Source organism: Topomyia yanbarensis, chromosome 3 (genome assembly GCF_030247195.1).
Source record: "Topomyia yanbarensis strain Yona2022 chromosome 3, ASM3024719v1, whole genome shotgun sequence".
NCBI lineage: Eukaryota > Metazoa > Arthropoda > Insecta > Diptera > Culicidae > Topomyia > Topomyia yanbarensis.
Window position 1 is genome coordinate 359,531,542 of NC_080672.1, and position 19,313 is coordinate 359,550,854.

The 19,313-nt window shown below is 36.9% G+C and overlaps 1 protein-coding gene across 7 annotated transcripts in view; it reads right to left on the reverse strand.

Moving 5' to 3' along the window:
• Nucleotides 1-19,313, reverse strand: part of LOC131689196 (kazrin) — a 372,509-nt gene that overhangs the window by 161,946 nt on the left and 191,250 nt on the right. For all 7 annotated transcript variants that reach the window (XM_058974118.1, XM_058974119.1, XM_058974117.1 and 4 more), the window contains exon 3: nt 8,681-8,842. In XM_058974118.1, coding sequence (XP_058830101.1) covers nt 8,681-8,788 — 108 coding nt within the window. In that variant the 5' untranslated portion in view covers nt 8,789-8,842. The remainder of the gene's footprint in view (nt 1-8,680; nt 8,843-19,313) is intronic.

Below are 19,313 nucleotides of genomic sequence, written 5' to 3' on the forward strand. Positions count from 1 at the left end.
ATCCGCTGAAATCCTACTTGAAATTTCACGCAAAATTGCACGTGAAAATCCGCCTTAGATTCCACTTGGAATTTCGCGTGGAATTCTACGTGAAAAGCCACGTCAAATTCCGACTTAAATTCCGCGTGAAATTTCATATGAAATTCCAGATGAAGTTCCGCGTGAAATTCCACGCCAAATTTTGCGTCGAGTTTCACGAATAATTTCACGTGGAATTCAGCGTCAAATCCCACGTGGAGCTCTGCGTGTAATTCTACGGGAAATTTCAGGTGAATATCAACGTGAAATATCGGGTGGAATTTCACTTCAAATTCCGCGCGAAATTCTGCGTGAACTTTCCCGTGAAAATCAGCGTTAGCTTCAGCGTGAAATTCCGCGTGAATTTCCACGTAAAATTGTACGAGAAATTCGGTGTGAAATTCCACTCTAAATTCCGCGTGAAATTCTACATGAAATATCAATTGGAACTCCTCATCAAATTCCTAGTGAAATTGTTCGTGAAATCACGTGTGAAATTCCGCGTGAAATTCCACTTGAAATTAAAAGCAAATTTCACGTGAAATTCCACATGAAGCTTCACGTGACATTCCATGTGAAATCCCATAAGAAAGCGCCGCGCAAAATTTCATCCATGTAAACTTCACGCGGAATTTTACGTGGAATTTCACGCAAAAATTTGACGTTGAATGTCATGCGGAATTCCACGTGGAAATTCACAACGAATTTCATGCCGAATTTCACGTGAAGTTCTGTGCGAAGTTCCACGTGGAATTTCACGCGAAATTTGACGTGAAATTTCAAGTGGAATTTTACGTGGAATTTTATGTGAAATTCTCTTGGAATTTCATGTGGAATTACACGAGGAATTTCACGCGGAATTCCAATTGAATTTTACGGGCGATTTTGTATGGAATTTCACATGGTATTTCACGCTGAAATATAATGCTGCGTGAAATTTCAAGTGTAGTTTTACGTAGAATATCATGTGAAATTTCAAGTGGAGTTTCAAGTAAAATTTCACGCCGAATTTCACACAGAATTTCAAACGGAATTTCACGTCTAATTTCACGCGGAATTTCTAGTGGAATTAAACGCGGAATTTCACGTAGAGTTTCACGCAGAACTCAATGCGGAATTTCAAGTGGAATTCCACGTAAAGTTTTCGTAGAATTCATTGCGCAATTTGGCGTGGAAATTGATGTTGAATTTCACGTGTTTTGACTTTGAATTTCAGCGGTATTTCCGTGGTATTTCGGGTGGAATTTTGTGCGGAATTTTACGTAGAATTTCACGCGAAATTTCACGTGCAATGCCGCAATTGAATTTCACCTGAAATTAAACGTAGAACGTCACGTGAAATTTGACGTGGAATTCCATGCGGAACTTCACCTCGAATATCCTATGGGAATTTTTGTGGAACTTTATGTAAAAATTCACGTGGAATTTCACGTGAAATTGCGTGTAAAATTTCGCATGAAATTTTACGCGTAATTGCACGTGGGATTTCACGTGGAATTTCAAGTAGAATTTCAAGCAGATTTTCACCTGGAGCTAAAGGCAAAATTCACGTGGAATTTCACTTAGAATTTCACGTGGAATTCCATGCGAAATTTCACCTATAATTTCACGCGGGATTTCGAGTGGGATTTCACGGGATATTTATGGGGCATTACGCGGATTTCACACCGAGCTTCACGTAGAATTACACGCATTATTTCACGTGGAATTCCACGTGAAGTTCCAGTAGAATTTCTCTTTCAATTTAGCTTTGAATTTTACGTGGAATTTCAGTGGAATTTCGCATGTAATTTCGAGCGGAATTTTACGTATAATTTCACGCGGAATTTCACGCGCAATTTCGGGCGGGATTCACGTAAAGTTTTACTTGCAATTTCACGTAAAATTTCATTTAAAATTCCACGTATAATGCCGGGCGAAATTTGATGTGAAATTTCACACGGAACTTCACCTGGAGTTTTCCGTGGAAAGTAGCGTGGAATTTTATGTGAAATTTCACGTGGAATTTGAATCCCACGCGGAATTTCAAGTAAAATTTCAAGCAGATTTTCACGTGGAACTTCAAGCAGAATGTTACGCAGAATTTCTTATGAAATTTAGCATGAAATTTTATATTTGATTTTACGAGTTTTTTAAGTCAAATTTTACGAGTTTTTTTTAAGTCGGATTTCACGAGGAAATTTTACATGGAATTTCACGTGGTATTCCATTCGAAATTTCACGTCAAATTTCACGCGGTATTTCAAGTGAAATTCCACGTAAAATTCCATGGGGAATTCCGCGTGAAATTCCTCGTGCAATCCCGCGTAAAATTTCGCTTGAAATTTCTCGTGAAATCCAACATTAAGTTCCACCTGAAATCCAACGAAAAGTACGGTGAGAAATTTAGTGTAAAATTTCACTGAAATTCTACCTAAAATAACACGCAAAATTCCATTCGAAGTTCCCCGTAAAATTCCACGTGGGATTCCGCGTGAAATTTCGTGCGATCATTTTCGTCAGATTTCACGTGAAATTCCGCGTGAAAATTCGCGCGGGATTTCACGTGGAATTTCACGCGAAATTTCACGAGGGGTTTCATACGAAATTTCACGTAAAAGTTAGCGTGAAATTTCAAGCGGAATCTCAAGTAGAATTTCAAGTGCAATTTTAAGTGGAATTTCACATGGTATTTCACGAGGAATTTCACGTGAAATTTTGCACGCAATTTCAAGTAAAACTTCACGTCAAATTCTACGTGAGGTTCTCCACGAAATTCTACGTGAAATTCCACGGGCAATTCCTGTTGATGTGTTATGTTATGTGTGAATTTATACTTAAAATTCCACATGTAATTCCGCGTAAAATGCCATGTTAAATGCCACTTAAAAATCCACTTGAAATTCCACTTGAAATTCCGTGAGAAATTCCACCTGAAGTTTCTCATGAAATTACACGTCAAATTCCACATTAATATTTATTTAACACAGAATTTTATGTGGAATTTTAAGGGGAATTTACGCAAAATTCTGCATGACATTCAACGTCACATTCAGTATAAAATTCTTTGCGAAAATTCATGTCAATTTCACATGGAATTTCGCATTGAATTTGACGTTGAATTTGATGCGGAATTTCACGCGAAGTTCTGTGCAAATTTCACTCAAAAATTTACGTCGAAATTCAGGCGGTATTTCAGGTGAAATTCCTCTTGAAATTCCTCGTGAAATTCCGCGTAAAATTTTGCATGAAATTCCATGTAAAATTACACGTGAAATTCCGCGTGAAGTTTCACTGAAATTCCACCTAAAAGAAGACGTAAAATTCCATGCAAAAGTCCATATGAACTTCCGCGTAAAATTCCATGCGAAAATCCGCTTAAAATTCTCCTTGAAAATTGGCGTGAAATTTCACGCGGAGTTTCACGAGGAATTTTACATGGTATATCGCGCGGAATTTCACGTAAAATTCCACGTCAAATTCCTAGAGATTTCCATGGAAAATTCCAAGTGAAGCTGGATTCCGTGAAAATCCACTTAAAATTCAGCGTGAAATTCCTCGTGAAATTTCGTGTGAAATTCCACGTAAAATTTCGAATGCAACGCACGTGAAATTCCAACTCTGCATGAAATGCCGTGCGAAATTTCACGTGAAACTCCGCGTGGAATTTCGCGTTAAATTGTGTATGGTGATCGTAGGAAAAACTATGAAGAGTAGTTCGTGTGCTGGCTAGGGCATTGCAAAAAAAAATTTTTTTTGAATTCTCGAAGGCCCCCCTCTCATATTGTGACAAATGTCAAAGTAAGCTCAGATGCCAAATTTCACATCATTTGGACAATTTTAGACCCCCGCCCACTTCGCTTGAAATTTTTTGAAATGGGTACTATGGGAAAATATGGAGGAAAAACACATTAAATGCAATAACTTTGGAAGTAGCAATCAGAAAATTATAATTTATACCTCTTTTGAAAGAAAATAGTTTTAGTATTTGAATAAAGATACATTTGTTTCTAGAAAAATAAGGGAAAGTGGGGTACTGGGTCATTTTGGCCCCAAAATCCCCTATTTTTAATGATTTTTCTGCTCCGTGATGCAAATCATACATATTTTGTAGTTTTTCTAATGTGAAAAAATCTCAGAAATCGAACGGAACCCTTTTGACCTTAGTCCGAATACGAGAAGTTGGGGTTAAATGGCCTTTTGTCATTCATGTTAAACTTCATCATTTTCTCGTGAATATATCTCTATTATTCTTCACTCAATTTTCATAAACTATACCTTGTTGAACGTGGAAAATCCTTAGGATTATAACAAAAATAGATTCGTTACCGGTAAAATTCAGGAACATCAAATTATCTCACATATAGTGTCGATTTCACATTTTTATTATAAAATCGCACATATTAACTGCATTTAACAACAAAATTCTTATTTAATTTACTATTTTTAGTGTAAAATATGCTTAGGGATCACATGAGAAAAGTTTCATTCCTAGAAAAATAGGGGAAGTTGAGGTATTAGGACAAATAATGAAAAAAATGAGGTTTGTAGAGTAAATATCAAAAAGTTTGATGTTTCTGAATTTTACCTTTAACGTTTTTATTTTTGTTTTATTCCTCAGAATTTTACACGTTCAATAAGTTACATTTTATGAAAATTGATTGATGAATAATAGAGATATATGCATGAGAAAATGATAAAATTTAATATGACTGACAAAAAGCCCTATAACCCCAACTTCTCGTATTCGGAATAAGGTCAAAAGGGTTCCGTTCGATTTCTGAGATTTTTTCACATTAGAAAAACTACAAAATATGTATGATTTGCATCACGGAGCAGAAAAATCATTAAAAATAGGGGATTTTGGGGCCAAAATGACCCAGTACCCCACTTTCCCGTATTTTTCTACAAACAAATATATCTTTATTCAAATACTAAAATTAATTCCTTTCAAAAGAGGTATAAATTGTAATTTTCTGATTGCTACTTCTAAAGTTATTGCATTTAACGTGTTTTCCTCCATATTTTCCCATAGTACCAATTTCAAAAAATTTCAAGCGAAGTGGGCGGGGGTCTAAAATTGTCCAAATGATGTGAAATTTGGCATCTGAGCTTACTTTGACATTTGTCACAATATGAGAGGGGGGGCCTTTAAGAATTCAAAAAAAAAATTTTTTTGCAATGCCCTAGTGCTGGCGGCAAGAGCTATCACGGCATGAGGCAAGCTATCTGGTCATGTACTGAGTATTTGGCCAAAGGAAAATCTCCCTACGTTCCAGTTCAGTGGCGTAGCCAGAAATTTGGTTTGGAGGGGGTTTTGATGAAAATCGCAAATTTTTTGAAAAAATGCTAAAATTTAATATGAGTTTGATAAATTATAGAAAACTCAAAAACATAAGTAGTCTAACAGATGTCATTCCAGTCTACAAACAAGAAGGATCAACATGGAATAGTTTTCAAACCTCTATAGATTATTTTCTTGTATAATATGCCAATGAAGTAAAAAATTGTGATCTTTTAAAGTGGGATAAATGATCTAAAAAATTTTCAACGTTCAAGATCACCTAATATAATAATCCTTGACTTTGAAGGTTTGACAACTTCGGGAAGTTATCAACATAAAACAGCGCCTGCTTTGATATAGAAATTTTGGTGATTAACTCTCATAGAGGTAATTATGGTGAATTAATTTTTCAAAAATATTAAGAGACATGGTGCCTTCAGCAAAGTTTTTGATAATGTCATTTCAAACAATTTTGTTGAAAATATGAAGGCTACATGAATTCAACATATAGGGATTTAAATGGACTGGGCCTGCTATATTTCTTCTTAGTGAAGAAAAATTTAGGTGAAAACTATTTTTTTCTGCGGATGCGGATAAAATTGTTTGAAACAATCATTGCGAGTTGAGAACACAAAACCTATAACTAAATTATGGATGGATGGAACTGAAACTTGCGTTTCGACTTCATCTCATCAGAATCCGACACTAACTTGGTGGGCGGACTAAGCCAGCGCCGAATTGATGCTAGGAATTATTTGTTTTAAATCCAGTTCCCTTATTTTTTTTGTAAGCTTCAAAGGCATCTTGAACGCAATGTGAATTTATTATTTAATTACCGCAGAAGAGATTTATCAAATACAGTAATTTCAGAATTGCTTGTTGTTTTCTACTACTATATTTCGATACTCTGAATATGTGGGATATTTATGTCTTTGACAAAGTTGTTTGAAATAGCACTTTCGAAAACTTTGCTGGAGACATTAAGTCTCGACCCAAATTTGGTTGAAGAGTAATTCTTGTCTATAATTACTTCTAGGAGGATTAACCGTCAAAATTATTCTATCAGCAGATGAACAGTTTTACGTTTTGAAATTCTTCAGTTACTTAACATCGAAATTTGGCAGATTCGAATGAATGTGATCGTGACCGTTAAAAATTTATCGAGCATTAATTTTACTTTTCTTTATTAGTCAACCTCACAACTTGCAGTACTAGTACGTAGCACACAAAATTTTAGTACGCCATTCATTGCATCCTGCTAAGAGGCTATTCATGTAGTTGATAATACACCAAAAACCAATGCTCATAAAACCGATCCTGACCTGCTAGAGACAAAATTACATCTGCTTTCAACTAGTTTCTGAAATGTTATTCTTGTTGTTAACCATATTGAATTGTTGTCTAAACTCTACACAATCTAAAAAAAAACATTTTCAGCAAATGTTGAAATGTATGTAAGTTTTCGGTAAACAAGCTTATGTTTTATATGCAATCAACCTATTCAAATTTAGATTCCCATTCGAAAAATTGTCTCTAATCCATATTTTGAAGCATCTTTCCAAAAATGAGCTCATAATAATTCATACAGTTATTTTATTTTACATTAAAGTAATTTGACAACTATGGGATTTTGGCTAAGAGATAAGTTACAAGATCCCCTTCCCATAATTTTCCAAAAGTTCTCATGACGCTTTAAACACAGTTCTCAATGTAGTGATCAGAGAATATTTTTCCAAAAATATTTTGTGGAATATAAAATTAAATTCGTCAGCATAATTTTTTTTTTCAATCCAATTAATTTTGGTTTGGGGGGGGTTTTAACCCCCAAAACCCCCCCTTGGCTACGCCACTGTTCCAGTTCAAGATGTGCTGGCAAACAATGACTATTTGACCCATATCAACCTATAAGACAACTATATCTAAATCTAGCTCCTCTCTCTGCCTCATAAACTACCCGCACCAATTTTATCACTGTACCAAATATCTTTGACGGTTTGACACGAACTGAAGGGGTCATAATATAGCTTCGATACTTTCTGTTTTTCTTGACACTGTTACTGATAATGTTTCCCCCAAGCGTGAACTATCAATCGTCCTTGCAAAAATCAAATATGTGCATCCCCTAGTTTCAATCCTATGAATCCTCTTATTAAAAATAAAAAGGAAACGCAAAACGGTATTATTAGTCTAAGTGAAACCTAAATTTGGCTCCTTCGGTTTTAATAAAAAGTTGTTCACAGTCAGTCAAAACAAGGACGTCTGAGTGAAAGCAGACAATTTGCACATTTCTGCACGGCTTCTACATTGACATGATCGCTATGAATCTGTAGCTATGACCGCAAAGTTTCTAATCTTGAAAAATGTTTATCGGTGCAAATCTCACTATCGCTCCATTATTTTCATTTTAATATTAAGTTAAACTATACAAATAATTCATTTTCATAGCGATTGACACACTTCAGCTCAAGCAACCCAGGGAAGCCCACAAAGAATGAGGCGCATCTCCACGGGTTCAGCAAGCAAAACCACAAATGTAGCTTCGAACAAAAATTTCGAACTTTTGACAAAGACTCCCTCGAAAGCAAACTGCCATCACCGATTGCAGCAAAAATACCACGCGGAGCCTCGGATTCCATTCTTCAACCATAGAAGAGTAGTGACAGCGACGCCATTGAGCCAGTGCGTATTCATCATCAGTAAGCCTGAAGAGAAGGCAGATTTATCGTACATTTTTCCCCATTCCGGTATGTGTATCCACGTCCGAACAAGGACGCATGATCCGCAGCAAAGGATTGATGCAAAAGGCAAACGGTTTGCCCCGCGGAAAAATGGGCACCAGGTACACAATCCTGTTTCCGTGCACAGCATCCGCAAATGGATCGTCGGGTATTAACAAGCGCGAGAATGGCTGGGGTGGTTGCCTGCTGTGATCATCGTCAGCATCATCATCATCATCACCGTCAAGATGTGGAGTAGTAGGTGTGTATTTATGGTAACAAGAAACGATGATGGTGGGGTTGGTGCTGGAGGTATAAACTGAATGAATGGGATTTTGATTCGATTATTCTCCGTAGCTGGTCCCCGGAGGCGGCAGTGCAAACAGGACATACTACTATCGTGATGGAGTCTTTTTTTCGCAGCAAATTGGAAGAGGCAGGTTTTATGTTTGTGTCCTTCAACTTTCGCACGTACATACATATAGATTACTTCCAGTTAATGGTTGGAAAATTGACGTCAAAGTAGAGCTTCCGTGAAAATCGATTACAATTACGAACGGAATCGATGGCCCGGGGGCGAGATTTCATGGAACAACCAATGCAAGAGAGTTCAATCTACGTTTTCGATTGGTATAGAGACAATAGAGTATGCACAGCAACACACGCACACATATTAACTTACCGCATCCGCCAGTTGTTTCAGCGATGCGTTTATCTTGTCCGGATTCCGTGGAGGAGGCTCGGGAGGCTCCGTGGCGGCAGCCATCGTTGCCGTGCCATTCAGTTGCATTTTCTCCGAGTTTATGTCACCGGATTAAACTAGCGGCCAGTCATCGTTGAGCACCTAAAAAGCAGAAGAGAGGATATTGATTTGAGTGATGAATGTTTACTCGTATGAGTTAGTTTATATTCGTACAAATCGGAAGAGTAAAGCTACGAAGAGCCTTTTTGAAGAAAAGAAAAAAAAATGGAAATAAGAGTTCTAATGAACTAGCATTATATTGCATGTTGTTTCTCTTTCTACGGCTTTAGTGGAATGCTTCATAAGTAAGTAGTGCTGAATAATTTTCTTATCACTTTATCTTACAGAGAAACCGTATTTGAAAGAAACCATACATAACATAGATCGCTTCTTCAAACTTACTAGACATCTTACAGTTCTAGTTATTTTCCGTCGGCGAATTTCCGCTGAGACCCAAACACCGACGCCAGAGAGGTGACTCTCAACTATCTGGACTAGAAGATGTGACCTCAGATTTTTTTCGCCTTTGAAAAATCTCAACGACCTCGGCTGGGATTGAACCCAGCCCAACTGGGGTGGGTGGTTGTCACGCTTGCCACTCAACCACCGGTGCCGTCCAATTTACTAGACATGAAGTGCTACTTTATGATTATAAATTTATTTTATTATTAATTTATTTAATTCATCTGACAACAAGTCTTAATGAATATACGCAAATCTAATTACAGTAATGTTTCGATTATATCGCTATGCGTTTATATCAATACTCACCCTCGATTATATCACGGCTTTGTCTCGATTATATCCCGCTTTTTGCAAAACAGAAAAACCACACTACATTTTGATCCTGTTAAGCCACATGTTGTGTCCTGGAACTTTTAATAATTTTTTTTACAATTAATTTGCCTATTTACATGTAGGGTTATGAGCCAATTAGTGAGTTTCGGACTATTTCGTTAAGGGTTTATGTATGATGAGGTCGGTCAAGAAGTCGAACTTTTTATTGGTTCATCTTAAAGTATAAATTCTTAAGAATTTATCTTAAATTTTTATAGAGGTCTAAGCAGTAAAAGCAAAGTTATAGCACTGTTCATATTATTCCTTTACGTGGGCGGAGGGCGTGGCGTAAAACTTTTAACGTGAATAATCTCAAAATCATGTTTTACCAGAAACGTTGTTGAAATCACCAGGATTGTCGAAATATCTTTCGACCGATTCCAATTTCTGTTTTAAATACTACATAACTTATTTACCGTGTCCTAAAGCGAGTGCCTGGTGTACCGGATAAAAAATCGACTTTTTTTATTCGCTTAATTGTTAGTTATTCGCAGGAAAATCTAGAAAAATAATGAGAAAAACAAAATAGATATCGGATATGGTAGGTATGCTGAGATATGCATTTTCTCTTGAATTTATGTGAATACTTTTCTTTTGGAAGGACAACATCAAGAATTGGAGATGTGACTATTTTTGTGAATGTTGATACAACGAGGAATGAATCGTAGTCTCTTCGAATACATTTATTTTAATAGTCAAGATATTTGCCAAAAACTTTAACGTGCCAGATTGCTTCGAGTTTAGTTTTGGGTAGTTCAACAATTTTTAGAAAAGGTACGGGATACTTAAAGTGAAGTTGTGTGGGGGAAAACTATCCGCTGATGCCATACCATTTGACCCAATGCGTTGAACAAAGATGGCAGACGCTGCTCTTACCAACGGCTTCAAATAGGTAGTGTGATAATAGAAACATGGCAAAAATAGGCTCATAACCCTACTGTGATTATTCTTTTTGACTAACTTTAATTATTATGACTTTTTGTTTATAGAAATACATGGATTAATGCTTAAATGTAATTTTTTGTTCTGTTTTGAATATATCACACTAAAATACAGTACGACCGGATATAATCGATACATTACTGTATAAAAACAAAGATCGCGATATTTTCAGTGCGAATTTATGCGACGGTTCTCCAAAAGCGAACAGATCTTCAACGCATACATGCTGATATCGGTTCGTTAAATCCAAACACCGTACGATGAAACCTTGGTTGAAGCAAGACAGTAGCAGGGATGCCACATTGAAATTTGTGTTTCGGTCAAAAAAATCTTTTTGCGATCTGTGATGACTAAAAAAGGAAAAAAAATCTGTGGAAATCTGTGATAAATTTCCAAAAAATCTATGAAAAATCACAATATTTTCAAAAATCTGTGAAATTTTCATCAAAATGCCAAAAATCTGTCATCTGTGTAAAAGAATCTGCGATCAAACATTATGAAAAAAAATCTGTGACATTACAGAAAAATCTGTGAATATGGTAACCCTGGACAGTAGAGCGTAGAGGTCGTTGCGAAACGCGGAAGTTAATAAGGGATAGAATCTTCGGAGAGTTGATTTCGGTGTTGAACACCTTCGCCACAAATACTACTTGTCGAATTTTTCTGTGTCGTTCGAATGGATCGAGGCCGATCAGGCGGCATCGATCTGAGTACGGTGGTAGACCCAAAGGACTCCGCCAGGGAAGGTCCCGTAGAGCGAGTCGAACAAATCTTTTCTGCACATGTACAATTCGTAGATTCCAAGAAAACTGTTGGGAACTCCAAATCAGACGGGCATTTTCGAGTAGTGGGCGAATCAACGAACAGTATAACGCCTTCAAGCAGTGCGGATCCTTAAAAATCCGTCCGATTTTGGAAATAAAGCCGAGTTGTCGAGTAGCTTTCGAAATTAAAGCTGAACGATGCAGATTGAAGGTCAGCTTAGTATCCAATAAGACGTCAAGGTCGCTGACGTGATCAACTTTTTTGAGCCTTTACCTTTAGATCGAGGGGATCTGGTAGTGGTAAAGTATAGGATTGACTATGCGGTGGAAAGTCATAATTTGACATTTAGCCATGTTAACAATGAGCCAATTTCTACGATACCAGGCGACGAATGTATCTAGAAGCTTTTGAAGCCGAACGCAGTCGTCGATATTGCGGACTACCAGATACAGCTTCAAGTCATTAGCGTAATTCAGTTTGCATCCAAAACCAAGAAGCGAAGTAGCGTCGTTGAAGAATAACACAAACAGTAGTGGCCCCATGTACCTCCCCTTGTTCGTGAACTGAGAAGAGAGGTGAGATGAAAAAATCTGTGGTCGATATCTAGTCCAGATAGTGGAGTCACCTCTCTGGCGTCGGTAAAGAAGATGTAAAATCCTACTTCTATACTTACTAAAAATATATATCATCCTCCCGTGATACTTGTGGAGTGTGCAGTAGCATATACGGCCTCTGGCAAAAGCAAGTATCGAACTAACATTCCTTCCCTTTCCTTCCGCAAGCTACGTTCGGACCTGGCAGATAATAAAGACGATAAAGGCAAAAGTAGTGTGAGTTCTTCCTAAGACTACAAGGAGCTGTTTTTGGAGGCAGAGGTATTTGTAGAATTGTTCGATAATGGTTGCAGAATGGTTTTGTGAGCCACTTCCTGCGTCCACAATTCAGAATACATATTGCAAAATACAGAGTACAGAGATCCCTTGATCTTGAGTTCAGAGTACTGAAACCAGAGATTCACGAGTCCGGCATCTACAGTAAAGAGTACAGGGAACAGAGGGCTCACAAAAGAGTTTAGTAGTTTAAGTCTTAAATTCTGAGTCTTGAGCCTAGATACCAGGATGAAGTGCACAAAGTTCAGAGTCCAAAATGCAGAATCTAGAATCAAGAGTGTAGACAGATCATTGTCTAGAGTAGAGAGCCCACAGAAACCAGTGTCCATGTCCAAAGTTTAGAGTCCAGGGAGACATGAAAAAAAACTTCAGAATTAAATTTACAGATGTCAGTAGTGTAGAATACAAAATAAAATGTCCCAAGTCCAAAGTTCAGAGTCCAGAGTACAGAGAATACAATTTTAGTGTCCATAGTCTAGACTCCAGAGTTCGGAGCACGGAGTCCAGATTATGGAGTCCAGAGCAAGAGGAAAGAATCTAGAGACGGCGCCGGTGGTTGAGTGGTAAGCATGACCGCCACTCATTCCAGTTGTCCTGGGTTCAATTCCAGCCGAGGTCGTTGAGATTTTTCTGAGGTGAAAAAAATCTGTGGTCACAATCTTACTTCGAAAGGGAAGTAAAATCCGTTGCTCCCCGATCCATGAGTTGATGGATCGATAATCTAGTCCAGATAGTGGAGTTACCTGTCTGGCGTCGGTAAAGAAGAAGTAGAATCCAACTACTATACTTACTAACAAATAACCTCTTCCCGTGATACTTGTGGAGTGCGCAGTAGTATATACGGCCAAAGCAGCAAGTATCGGACTAACATTTCTTCCCTTTCCTTCCGCGATCTACGTTCGGGCATGACCGGTGCCGGTATTGGTCACTAAGCACTTTAAGATTACCAGGAGTTCAAAACGTTTTAAAACATACAAAATAACCAAAAAAATTATACCATCTAAAAATAAGTAAACCACCAAAAATTGTCGTGTCGTGTCTGGCTAAAACCATTTAAAAACGTCTAAATACATCCGAAAACGTTGAACATCAAAAACTTAGAAAAACATCAAAATACGTCAAAAGCAACAGAAACGTCTAAAATGCCAAAAAAAAGTCTAAAAGCGTCAAAATGACTGAAACAGCGTTTTTGGTTCGAAGACGTCAAAAACGTTTAAAACCGTCACAAACATCTAATAACCTCAAAAACGTCTTAATCATCAAAAAACGACAAAACGCTCGTAAACATCAAGCCATCAAATATATTAAACGTCGTCTGAAATGTCTACAATGATCTGAAAATGTCTAAAAATGAGTTGAAACATTAAAAAACTTCGAATACGTCAAAAAATGCCATAAAATATCGAAACGTCCGAAAACGTAAAAAATCGTGAAATAATATCTAAAATTGTCAAATACATATTTACACGTCCAAAAACGCCAAAGGCGTCTACAACGACAAAAGACGTGTAAAACCATCAAAAACATTTAAACATCGTCTGAAACGTCTTAAATCTTCTAAAAGCATCTAAAACCGATTTGAAGCGTCAAAAGATACTAAATAGGTCAAAAAATGTCTAAAAACGTCCAAACGTCACAAAGTATAAAAACGCTAAATACATCCGAATACGTCAAAGACGTTGAAAAACGCCAAACGCATCCAAAAAGTCCGGAAAACGTCTGAAACCGTCTAAAATTCTTAGAACGTCTAAAACTGTCGAACATCGTTTAAAATTGTTTTGAAACATCAAAAAAAATCCGAAGCGTCCATAAACGTCAAAATTGCTGAAACCAACAAAATACGTCTAAAAACGTCAACAGCGTCAGAAAACGTCCAGAAAAGTCAACGGCTAAAACCCTTAGAGAACGCGAAAAACCTAAAAATGTCTTAAAACATCTTAAAATTTCCAAAACGACAGAAACGTCTAATAACGTCAAACACAGTCTAAATCGTTTTGAAATGTCTGAAACGGAAGAAACGACTAAAAGCATGTAAAAACGTCTAAAACGTCAACAATCGTCAAAAAGAAAAATAACGTCGTAAAATGCTAACGACGTCTGAAAACGTTAGCAAAGACAAAAACTTTAAAATCGCTTGAAAACGTATAAAACGAGAAAATCATCTCCAAACCTCCGATACGTTAAAATATACCAAAGCGTCAAAAAACGTCTAAACGTTCATAAACGACAAAATCGCTAAAAATTATAGAAGACGTCTCAAAACTCCAAGAGTGTCAAAGAGCATTTATAGAAGTCGCAAATGTCTGATAACGGCAAACACGTATAAAAACGACAAAAAATCTAAATATGTCAAAACCGTCAACATTGCTTAAAGACGTTGGCGTTGGAAATGATTAGATAACGATAGAAAATAAAAATTATTCGAAACATCTCAAAACGACCAAAACCGAAGAAATGGCTAGAAACGTTCAAAAACGTTAAGAACGTTTTGGAACGTTTAAAGCGGGGAAAAGTCTTAAATTATCTAAAATTGCCAGCAAACGTCGAAACACACGTTAGCAACGGCTAAAGCCTCAGAGTCACTAGAAACGTCGAAAACGTTTACAACGTAAAAAAATTCCTTTTGAAACCTCAAAATCGTCAAAACACAATAACATATCCAAAAACGTATAAAATCGTATTAAACTTAAAAATGTCAAAGAACGTCAAGAAACATAAATGACGTTTAAAAACCATAGATAATATCTATAATGGCTGAAAAACGACATAAGATGCTCAAAAACGTTAAAAGCGGCAAAAAACGTTTAGAAACGCCAAAAAGTCTAAAAACATCGAAAACGACCTATAAACCACTAGAACGTAATATAGGTCCAAAACAGTCTCTGAAAATGCTTGAAAACGCCAAATAATTAATATATTTCAAACGTCTCTAAACGTCAAAGCAATATAAATATGTCATATATGCTAAGAACGTCTTAAATCTTCAGAAAACAAACGTCTAAAACCGTTAAAACTGTCAGGGAACGTTAAACACGACTACAACCCTCAAATATATCTTAAACGCCGTTAAGAAATTCCGTAGAACGTTTAAAAACGTTTGAAACACCCATAGACATGATAGTTGATAAAAAGATATGATATATTCAAAAACGTTTAATAACGTAAGGTCATAAACGACTATACGTCAAAAACGTCTGGGACCGCGAAAACCGCTTAAAATGTCAAAAACGTCACAATCGTTTTTATCTTCAGAAACGTAAAAATCTTGTAGAAACCTTAGAGCATAAAAAACATCTAAAATATCTCAACAGCAATAAGACGCTTTCAAAACGAAAAACACGTTTAAAATTTCAAACATGTTTTAAATCGTACTAAAACCGTCGAAAATGTCCAGATACACCAGTAAACTTAAAAATCACAAAACACCAAAAATCGCCAACAACGTCAAAAACGGTTAAAATTACCTAAAAACATCAAAAATTTCATAAATCATCTGAAAACTCCTACAAACGTCAGAATTTAAGAGAGGGCGATAAGGGTTTCAGCATGAAACAAAAGAACACTTTTTTGCGATTTTTTCGTGTAATATAATGTTCATTTCAATGACATTCTGTAATTTTTTCATGCAAAAATAGCGACTTGGTGATGAAGTTTTTTGTAGAACGTCTCCGTTAGAAACACGATTTGCGGTGTTATCTGCCATTTAAAAATCACTTAACCGAATTTTATGCTCATAAAATGGCGGAGTTTTTTGTGAAAGATAGCAGTTTTTCTTTAAAATTAGTAAAAAGGGCCCTTAATAGAAAAATTATCTCAAAAACGCAATGTTTTTACGTAGAATGTGTGTACAAAGTTTGAAATAAATCGGCCAAGTAGTTTTTGAATGGCAGTTAACACTGAAAATCGTGATTTTTTTCCTGAGACGTTCCACGAAAAGCTTCTTCACCGAGTCGAATGTCGATATTTTTGCATGAAAATTTTTACAGAATGTTATTGAAATAATGCAGTATAATGTGCAAAAGTTTTTTTTTCGTTGAAGCCCTTACCCCCCTTAAAACATCTAATAACGTAAAAACCGACTAAAAGCGTCGGAAACGTTAGAAACGTTAATAAACATGAAAATCGCCTTAAAGCGACAAAAAAGGCACAAAAGGTTAAAACTGTTAAAAACATCTACAAACGCTTAGAAACGTAAAAACATCTAAAACATTATAAAGCGCGACTCAGACGATACATCAGCTTCCGTCGACGTCAACGGAACGTCACCGTTCCGTCAGGATAAGTTAAATACTTTTCTCTTGCGCCCGTTCATACGTGCCGTACGTCAAAACGTTCCGTGCCGTTGATGTTGTGTGTGAATGCCTCCATTTAACTGCATGTAACTTATCCTGACGGAACGGTGACGTTTCGTTGACGTTGACGGAAGCTGATGTATCGTCTGAATCGTCATTAAAACGTCAAAAGCTGTTCGCACACGTGGCGACAGGATACACACCACAAAAAATATTCGATATGGATTTTGTTTTACATATTCGCTGTTGCCGCGTTGGAATAGCTAGAGCAAAATCCACCGTGAATATTACAGCTAAAATCTCAAAAAAACCTCAAATGACTTATAAAGTTCTAAAAAACGACTAAAAACGACAAAAACGTTTAAAAACATCAAAAACGTATCAAAACATTTGAAATCGTCTAGAAAGTCTAAACTTCCGAAAACGCCAGAAAACATCCAAAACCCTCAAAAACGTTCGAAACGGTCGAAGACACATTTTTATTTGTTTTTCATTATTAGTTATTTTTTTACTAAACGTCCGATGAAGTCAAAACGTTAGAAATGCAAAAAACGTTCAAATTGTCCAAATTCCCAAAAAAATTAAAAACACCAAAAGCATCAAAAACTTCTAAAAACATTTTTCAAAGTAAGAAACATCCAAAACGATAAAAATGTCGAAAACGACGAAACGTCAAAAAACATTTAAAAACGTCAAATGGCTTGAAAGCAACAGAAAACGGCCAAAAAGCATTTTAAAACTTCGGAAATCGTCTGAAAATGTTTAAAACCGTCAAAAACGTTAGAAAAAAGATGGGTGGGTAATGTCTGCGACATAACCGGAGAGATGTAGAATACATAAGGAACACGTTCTTTAAATATTTTGATACTCATTGGAATTTTCGGACAAAAGGTGATTTGGGCGAGGAATATTTCAAATTATTCTTTACAAAAATGATGGTGGTCCTGAAAAGGACCGGTTTTGTTGGCGTTGTTGGCCTTGGTGAGGGAGATGGCTAACGATGAAATTAATTGTTAGCATGAGGAAGTCGCGTAGTACTGGCCAATGGAAGAACAGATAATAATTGATTCCTGAAAATCAATTTTTCTTTATTCATGTAAATTATACATACTTACAAATCTAACAGAAGATTCCTGATCATATTTCTGAATCATTAGTGCGAACATTGTGTAATTTGGTTAAGTACAATGAAAGTTACAAACTTTCCAAACTCGACCTTCTGTTCCTTCAGAAATATTGAAATGGGGTGTCTATATTAAACCGTTAGTCGTGGTCACAATAAAAAAAGATGGGTGGGTAATGTCTGTCACATAACCGGAGCGTCGTGATTTCAATTCGAGACGTTAATTTAAATCTAATAATATTCAACAGAATCACGTTTGAATGGGAAATTTTCAAATAATTCTCTATGGTAATAATGGTGGTTCTGAAAAGAACCTTTGGTATCGGCGTTGGTGTTGATGGTGATGCGCTGGATCGTTGGATATTTTTGGCATGATAGTTACGTGCCTGGCGAACTGTTTTGTAGCCTCGAACAAAACGACAAGACTGGCTTCTTCGGGTACCATTACGGCTGAACTTTATAAGCTTAGCTCGACTTTGAAATCTTGCACAATCTCACGAATCAGACACTAGTAGGGCCATTTTGTTTGCTACTAGCACGGAGCTGCACAAAAAAACCATTTAATGCAGTTAGTTCACGGGGGCTGCCAAAAAGCTTGAATATAAGCATGCGACTTCAACGTTTCTCTTAAACACATGCAACAACACATTCGTTTTGGTAATACTGATAATAACAGTAGAAAGGAATGGAAAAGCAGTGCACGAAACGAGCGAGAGGATAATTTAAATTTTTGTTCCGTGTGCAAGCTACTTCTTTCCACACAACGTATTATGTTGCTTGTTGAAAATTTGCTACACACCTTAAAATGAAAGTTTCAGTTTAACTCTCACTAGAACACAATTGATTGGTCCTGAAAAGAACCGTTGCTTTTATTGTAATTTACGCCCACTCCCACAAACCGACCAAGTAGGCATCACTGGCTTCATTACGGCTGAGTTTTGTAAGCGTAGCTCGACTTTGAAGTAATACACAACCTTACGAACCAGACGCTGGAATGTTAGCCAGCGGATTAGTTGCTCCGTTGCCCTTTAGTTGGGGCGAAATACTAGCACGGCGACAGTTCCTGATCGGTAGTTGATTGCGATGGGCCACCAGTAGCTGGGGCACTTTTGCGGACCGTCATCATCGCCAACTGCTTTCCTCCGGTGGACTGGCTGCTTGCTAGTGCTTGAACGAATACGAATGATGAGAAAAACCGACCGACCAATATTCATATATGAAAACACGAGAAAGCACTACTATCGCTCTCTCGCTCGTTTTCGTGCCATTCCTGTGCCTTTCCTGTGCCTTTCCTTTCCGTTCGGCTACCAATACTAGCATAACCAAAACGAATATTCTGTCTTTCCATCGCCTTCAATTTAGTGGCCAGTGCTAGCAAACTTGCATGTTCAGTTTTTCAATAACAACATTTTCAATATTTTCAAAGAATGTTGCAGATTTGAAAAGAAGGAAGGAGAAGATTTTCACAAATTTAAATTCTTTTGTCTTATTTGTTAGCGCTGATAAAGGCTATTTAGTTTGCTACTAGCAAGGAGCTGCACAAACAAATCGATTTATGCAGTTAATCAACGGAGGCTGCCAAAAAGTTCGAATAAAAGCATGCGACTAGTGTACTTTGCACGTTCTATATTTTATCAATACTAGAGAGGATCAATAAAATAATTCAAATTGTAATAGCGACATGCAATTGTGGCAACACTGGCCAATTGCTGGCTGGGGGAACA